The sequence below is a fragment of the Silene latifolia genome, chromosome 8 (genome assembly GCF_048544455.1).
Source record: "Silene latifolia isolate original U9 population chromosome 8, ASM4854445v1, whole genome shotgun sequence".
Taxonomy (NCBI): Eukaryota; Viridiplantae; Streptophyta; class Magnoliopsida; order Caryophyllales; family Caryophyllaceae; genus Silene; species Silene latifolia.
The window spans coordinates 107400343-107409114 of NC_133533.1; the positions used below are offsets into that span (position 1 = coordinate 107400343).

Sequence of the window (8772 nt, forward strand, 5' to 3'; positions counted from 1 at the left end):
TCTTCTAACTTTGCCGAGTCTTAGTTATAAGTCAGACTTGATAATACCTTGTGCTTTCTTGGGTATTGATTAAGGATCTGTGGTGTTACTTAGAACAGGTATGTGCTTGCTTGAGCTGTTTTAAGTGCATTGTCTGGTTGAGTTGAATTGATTATGTGCTTGCTTGAACAATTCAGTCTTAACTACCCTAAATTATTAAGTTAACCTTCTGTGCTTGCTTGAGATTCAATTTGATAATTATATCCTGAGTTTCTAGGTCATAAAAAGAGTCCATCAATCCAATTGAGCAAACTGTATGAGAATTAGCCTGTTTCAGTTTGGTTTTCAATTTTTTAAAAATACTTAGAGTGTGTGTGTAAAATTCTGAGATTTGGCACAGTTTCAGTTTATCATTTTAACTGAATTGTCACCGAGTTTCATAATTTTTCAAGTCTATTTACTATTTTTACAAAATTCATCAAGTTAATTGCATTCCCTGAGAAGTGCTCTTTGTCTGTTTCAGGGTTTGTTCACAAAGTGTCTGTCCCCATAGCTTACACTGCACCAAGTTGTATAATATTCCGAATATCAAATTATTGTCCATTTGCAGATTTCGATGATCCAACTATATATTGGGGCACTTTTCCCAAAAAAAAACAAAAAAAAAAATAATGTGCCCGGTAACAACTAGTTTATCAAAAAGTGTGATACGTAAGATCAAAAGTCCGATAACAACTAGTTTATCAATAAGTTGGGTACGTACTATGTAGGATCGGAATTCGGAATTAGTTTAGGATATGTGAATCCAATATTTTAACAGAGGCATCTTCAATAAATGGGCTAGTACAGGTGCCTTGAAATTTTACATACTTACTCTCTGTTCTTTTGTTACGCTATCAAGAAGCTTTTGAAGTAGCTAGGCACAATGATGCAATATATATCAACTAGAACACCATGTGAAGTCACATTTAAGACGATCTAAAATGTAAAACGGAGTCTACACATATCTAACACCGATTAACACTAGGTACGGTACTAGTGGATGTTTATAGGTAACTTTAAATCTGTTTTCCAATTACAACTATCTTAAATATGAATCCCCCTTATACTAAAAGAATAAGAGATTACTAAAATTTTCCCGCGTAAATGATTTATTCTATAATTATATTTCACAATATTATATCTACAATGGGCCATACTTTCCAATAATAAATATCTCTATTCTGTAATATATAATATATAATATATAATATATTTTTCAATTTGCATAAATATATTAATAAGATATTATGATTTTGTCATAAATGAAATTGTACTAATTATACGTATGATGTGATAAAATATTTTACTGTTATTATTTTTAAGACTAAACACGATAGATGGCTACGTACAATTATTTAGCAAACATTTTCATCCCTCTTATACTATAAAAGAATATGAGATTAATAAAATTTTCTTGCTTAAATGAAGTATTCTATAATTAGATTATATCATATTTACACATGTTATTACAAACAATAGATACTGCAGTTAAAAAGGGCATAATATTTTTTCAATTTGCATAGACATATTAATTAGATATTCTGATTTTGTTACATAAATAAAATTGTATTGAACTAATTATAGTATTATACGTATGATGTGATAGAAATATTTTACTTTACTGTTATTATTTTTATATGATGGTCACGAGCACTTTTAGCAAACACTTTCTAAATAATTCTATTATTCTATCTTTTGATAATAACTTACAATGATTTAATTATTAAATTTTCTAATATAACTATCTAAAAAACTATACTAGTTTATTACAACTAGTTAGTGCTATGACCAACCTGTACTGCTGGGTTAATTGATATCCTAATGTGGCAATGAAAGATTAAAAATATGCTTGTAGAGTTGTATGGCGCATTAAAGAGACGTAGAGTGAGAAAGTGTACATTAATGGAAAGGTAGAGTTTTGAAGAATATTACAAATAACAAAGCAATGCCTCATATTAGAATAATTTCAAAGATAACCCAATAAAACATTTTTATACTTTCTCCTCCCAACCACCATGGTTTCATCCTTTTTCTTGCTTTTTTTTTTGCCTTTATTTTCACATCAACAGGAGTTGCAAGCGATAATAGCTCAAAAAAACAGAACCATATAGTGTGCATGACCTCAGTTGATACACCAGGTAGCAAACAAGTACTGAACCAGTTAGTACAACAGAGAAATGACGGTGGAAACGTGCGAGTTTACCGCTACGGTTCCACGGGTTTGCAGCGCCTATGTCAGAGGCAGAGGCATCAGAATTGGCCATGCATCCTGGCATAGTTTCTGTTTTCCCTGACCCTTCATTCCAACTCCAAACAACTAGATCATGTGATTTCCTTGACCGTCAGACTTTATCTTACCCACCTACCACCACCAATACCATTTTTCCAACCGAGGAGCCCGATACCATCATAGGCATCTTTGATACTGGTAAGTTCAATTTTATTTTACATTCATGATTCACCAACACCGTATATAGTTTCAAACTAGATTATGAATGTCAATTTTTTTCAGGTATATAGCCAGAATCGAAGAGCTTCAACGATAAGAATATGGGTCCCGTTCCCTCGAGTTGGAAAGGAGAGTGTATGGAGGGACCTGACTTTAAATCGTCATGTTGTAACAGGTAAAATTAGAAAATTGTGCATCCCTGAGTTTGAATCCATTGTAATTCTTTCCCAAATTCTTAACTGGTTAACAACCGTTTGAATATGTTAGCATAATATTAGGAATCATATCCTAATATTATGAGATTGTATTCATATTTTATTTTCCTAGTTTAGAGGATATAGTTATAGCTAATTCCTAATTTGTGGGATATGCTTGTTGTATAAATAGGGCTTTGCACATTATGAAATGGCACACAATATTCTTCACAAATCATCTTCTCTGCCTCAAACGTTACTTTGCTATATGGTATCGTGAGCAAGGTTCTCATCTTATTCTGATATTTTTCATTTTTTTTCTTTCTTTCTACCAAATTTGGTGATCCTTCACAATGGTTGATGACAAGTCCATCAATGGTGGAGGGAATAATACCATCAATCTGATTTATGTCTTGTCAAACCAGGATGGTACCGGGGCACGGATTACTCATGTTGTTCTTAAAGGGACGAAAAACTATGCTGAATGGTCTAAGGGTTTTCGGGTTGCGTTGGGAGCCAAGAGAAAACTCGGGTTCATCGACGGAACTCTCAAGCAAAAGCCGGCTGATCCAAAGGAGTGGGATGATTGGACTGCTATCAATTACACGATAATTGCGTGGATTTTTAATACCATTGAAACAGACTTACGATCGTCCATTTCCTATCATGAAACTGCTTTTGATTTCTGGGAGGATATTGTTGGAGCTTGTGTCCTCCACAAATTAGTGTGATAACATTTGTAAATCTCTTACAGGTTCACAAGGGTATACTTCGTATATTTAATCAGTTAAAGAATGGTTGAAGACATACTCTTGATTGGGAATGACATTCTTTTCCTATCTTCGGTTAAAGAATGGTTGAAGAACCATTTCCAGATGAAAGATCTGGGTGAGGCACAACGCATTTTTGGAATCCGTATCTACCGAGATAGATCACGACGGACGTTATCACTTAGTCAGGAGTCTTATTTGGATAAGGTTCTTGAGAGGTTCAGCATGACTAACTCCAAGAAGGGGAACCTTCCTATGACGACTGGGATGCAGTTGAGCAAGTCTCTGTCACCGACGACGCCTGAAGGGATTGAGCGCATGAGTCGTGTTCCTTATGCATCTGCAATAGGATCGATCATGTATGCCATGATATGCACACGTTCAGACGTGGCATATGCATTGAGTATGACGAGTCGGTACCAAAAGACTCAAGGTGAAACACACTGGATAGCTGTCAAAAACATCCTCAAGTACCTACGGAGGACTAAGGATTGGGTATTGACTTATGGAGGCGATACTAAGCTATGCGCAACCGGTTACGCAGATGCTAGCTTCCAAACGGATCGAGATAATTCAAAATCTCAGTCCGGGTTCGTCTGCACTCTTAATGGTGCTGCGGTCAGCTGGAAGAGTTCCAAACAGAGTGTTGTAGCAGATTCTACTACTGAATCCGAGTACTATGCCACTTCGGAGGCAGCAAAGGAAGCGATATGGATGCGTCAATTCTTACAAGGGCTTTCGGTAGTTCCTAGTTCGAATGACCCGATCACGTGACAATAGAGGTGCCATCTTCCAGGCTAAGGAGCCAAAGTCTAGCAACAAATCTAGACATGTACTTCAGAAAGCTCACCTGATCCGTGATTACGTGGAGAAAGAAGAGATAGTGATTGACAAGATTGCGACGGATGATAACATCGCGGAACTTCTCACCAAACCGTTGAATTATGATAAGCATGTAGGGTATGTTAATTCCATGGGAATTAAACATGTTCCTGAGTTGTAGTACTTGATTATGGATTTGATACATTATCTTTTTCATATACTATTTATAACTTCATCGTTTTATATATATAATATTTTGTTTTTCATGTGGATTGTACTGACAACTTTGAACGCCACAAAGTGAACTGAATTACATTATATTTGTTTTGGTCCGTAATCGCCAATGTGAGCTGATAACTCCGGCTATTATATTGTGCAGTCGATTGATGGTGGGTTCAACGAGCCATAAGTCAAACGGTTGACTGATTGATCACAGATACGAGATTATGACGATACCTCGTAGGACAACTTTTTGTGACAACGTAATGGAGTCCTAAATGTTTAAAAACATTCGGTGCCAGGTCGTGGATAGGACATCCATTATGTTTCTAGAGTCGATTCTTTTGACTATCGACTGTCTCTTGAGATTAAGGCAGTTTTTGGGTGACTTTGGTTTCTATCTCACGGTCTGCCGTAACTGGAGGCTAAGTAGATTTTTTCTGGGTCATTTCATACTGTGCTTACATCTGCAGGATTCGAGTTGAGGAAAATATCCAACCCTTATCAGGTATAGTTATTTCTCAGGGCCACTCGAGGAGTTGTAACTGAAATGCATGGCCATGCTCGAATGTTGATTCGTTTATTAGTTAAGTTACTCTCTAGTCGGGGAAACCACTCTTGATATTGATCGCTTGTAAAATACGACCTTTGTGAATTCGGATTTGCAAATTGTTTTACATTGAGTGGGAGAAATTTTATAGGATATGAGAATCGGTTATCACACATACACTTGTGAGGACAAGTGGGAGTTTGTTGGAGCTTGTGTCCTCCACAAATTAGTGTGATAACATTTGTAAATCTCTTACAGGTTCACAAGGGTATACTTCGTATATTTAATCAGTTGATTAACGTTTACCTAATAACGGTTGGCTTGCTAGAAAGTTTGACGTTATTATCATACAGATGGCGGTGATCAACTGGTCCCTAAAGGTCACACCTATAGGATGTGTTTGAGAAATGTGGTTATAGAAATATAATCACATTGATGCCCAATATGACTAAATAGTTAGTCAATGTGTTGATGAGATAATTATTTAATGAAAATTAAATAATATTAGTTGAGACGAATTAATTAATCAATGTCAATTCGTAAATTAAATATAATAAGTTATATTTAATTAAATATATGTAATGTTAACTTGGACGAATTAATCTGTTAATTCGTAATTAAATATAATCAGTTATATTTAATATCAACAAGATGAATGTGTCATAGTGGTAATAGTGAGGGTACACATACCAAGAGGTCATGGGTTCAATCCTCACTAGATGACAATTCAACACATTTTATATTTTTGGAATATACTCCTTATTTCGGTTAGATGGCCGAAATTAGGAAAGGATTATTCTTTCCTAATTGACTCCAAATTTCGGTCAGTATAAGAAAGAAAGGGAGAGAATTATTCTACCCTAATTCTTTTTCTTGACCTAGCCTTCTCTCTCATCAGAAAAAACACAAAAACAACTAAATTTTACAGAAAATTTTAGATCGATTCTAGCACAATCAATATGGCATATCTCATATCGTCTTGGGTGCAACTGATAGACGAATATCAATTTTGATATTGTTCTTAGGCCAATTTTGCTAGGACCGAAGGTTAATTCTTAATCCTTTATACTTTGTTTATGTATTTTGTTTATGACTATTGATCATCACTGTTAAATTCGTTATAATCCTTCAATATAAAGGGAAGTATACAGATTATTTCCCACAGATATACGTTTGTGTTTCTCGGTTGCAAATGATATCAAAATTTATCAACTTTAGTCGAATATTGCCGAATGTAAGAAAAAGCCGGGTGAGTTTGTTATGAATTATTTTGGTCGAATTAAGATGTTATGGGAAGACATCAACGATTATGATGTTCTCCAAACGTGTGCTTGTTGTTCAAGTTGCGATGTGCAAGGAATAATTCGTAAACGCAGGGCTACTGAACAAGTGCGTGGATTTCTGATGGGTCTTGATCCGGTGTATGCAACTGTTCATTCCAGCATACTCGGTGTATCACCATTACCCGATATACATGTTGTCTATTCACGCATTTTTCAGGAAGAAGAAGTCAGAACTGTTGTTTAGTCTCGTGAAGATGCTGGTACCCAAATGGCGTGCGCCGTGTCTGGTAAGAACCAGCCTGCTAAGACGGAGTCTACTCGTCCTCGTTTTAAATGTATCAACTGCAACAAAGATGGCCACACGGTGAGTCGCTGTTGGGAAAAGATTGAATTCCCTGTTGGGCACCCTCGTCATGTTCCCAAAACAGGGGATACCTCGTCTGCTTCAACTTCCAATGCTAAAGTAAATGCGGCTTTCGGCGAGATTCCCGTTGTTGCTAATATGGCTACGCTAAGTGGTAAGCTTCCTTTCACATGGATAATCGATACGGGTGCATCCGCACATATTTGTTATAATGAGGAGTTGTTTGAGTCGTGTGTTCCTATTGCTCCTATCAACATTGGGTTACCCACAGGTGCTAGTTTGATGGCCACTAAAGCTGGAACTATTAGAATCAACGACAATTTATCACTGTCTAATGTTCTTTTGGTCCCAACTTTCAAATGCAATCTCTTGTCTGTTTCGCAGCTTCTATCTACACAAAATTTATGTGTGAAATTTACTAATGCCCAATGTTTGATACAAGACCATGCCTTGCCGATGATTGGAGTAGGTGATCCTTTGGATGGGCTTTTCTACTTGACGATGATGGAACCTATTCGTGTTAATGCTGTAACCAGGGAAGAGAATGCAGCGTTGTGGCATCAAAAAATGGGACATCCTTCATCTCGGGTTATGAAGCACATTCCTTCTATTTCTAGTTTTTCGTGTGATTTTTCGAATTGTGATATTTGCTTCCGCGCTAAACAGACTCGTACTCCTTTTCCGTTGAGTGATAATAAAGCTGAATGTTTGTTTGAATTAATTCATTGTGACGTTTGGGGCCCGTACAATTCTAATCGTGCTTGTGATTCCCGATATTTCTTGTCTATTGTTGATGATTTTTCGAGAAGTGTTTGGGTTTATTTATTGAAAACTAAGGACGAAGTTCCAAAATTCATGCGTGATTTCTTTGCCTTAGTTGCTCGTCAATTTAATAGTGTTGTGAAAATTGTTCGGAGTGATAACGGTACGGAATTCCGAGGGCTTATTCCTTCTTTTCGAGAGAATGGTATGATTTTTCAAACTTCTATGGTTAAGACACCCCAACAAAATGCTCGAGTTGAAAGAAAACATAGGCATATTTTGAATGTCAAAACAGGCGGGGACAGATAGACCTGATGCTGCTGCAGATGGAGGTACGGCTGATAGGCCTGATGATGGAGGAAGAACGGCTGATGAGAACATGCCATCCTCGTCTGATATGTCTGCTGATACACAGCCGAGGACTGCAGCAAGGGATATGGGGTCTGATACTTCTACTAATACTAGTACTGAAATATTTGATGGTACTAATCAGGGAGAAGTACCAGCTACTAACGATGAGGAGATGGGTCGCGGGAAAAGACAGAAATTTGAGAATTCTCGAAATAAAGATTTTATTCGGTGGAAGAAGGTCAATGAACACATTAACACGACTTTGGTTCCGTCAATCCCTTCACCCACGCCATCGTCCGTCACAGGTACTCCGTATCCCATTTCTCATTATATTAATTGTAAGAATTTTTCGAATGCCCATCAACATTTTCTTCCAGTTATTATTGATGATATTGAGCCCAATTCTTTTAAAGAATTCGTTGTTAATCCAAAATGGAAGCAAGCCATGGAGGAATAAATCGCTGCTTTAGAGGCAAACAGTACTTGGTCCGTAGTAGATTTACCACCAAATAAGACCGCTAATGGATGTATATGGGTATATAAAATTAAGCGGCAATCCGATGGGACAATTGAGCGATACAAAGCACGACTAGTTGTTTTTGGTAATCATCAACAAGAAGGGATTGATTTTGCCGAGACTTTTGCTCCTACTGTAAAAATGGTAATGGTCCGAACCTTTCTTGCTGTGGCTGCAATTAATAATTGGGAACTACACCAAATGGATGTTCAAAATGCTTTTCTTCATGGGGATTTGGAAGAAGAAGTGTATATGCGACTTCCGCTTGGATTCAGGCATGGGCAGCGTGATAAGGTGTGTCGTCTTCATAAATCTTTATATGGTTTACGTCAATCTCCACGTTGTTGGTATGCGAAATTAGCCACTGCATTATGTGACTATGGGTTTACTCATAGTCCTTGTGATCATTCTTTATTTGTTTATCGTAAGGATGGTATTGTTATTCATCTTCTAGTGTATGTTGATGATTT

At 36.7% G+C, this 8772-nt stretch overlaps 1 protein-coding gene across 1 annotated transcript; it reads left to right on the forward strand.

Annotated features, from left to right (window-relative positions):
• The first annotated feature begins 3017 nt into the window (after positions 1-3017).
• On the forward strand, positions 3018-6552 carry LOC141595682 (uncharacterized). The gene is made up of 2 exons (XM_074415647.1): positions 3018-3362; positions 6244-6552. The coding sequence occupies exons 1-2, from the start codon at positions 3018-3020 to the stop codon at positions 6550-6552; spliced, it is 654 nt and encodes a 217-aa protein (XP_074271748.1).
• The last annotated feature ends 2220 nt before the right edge of the window (positions 6553-8772 follow it).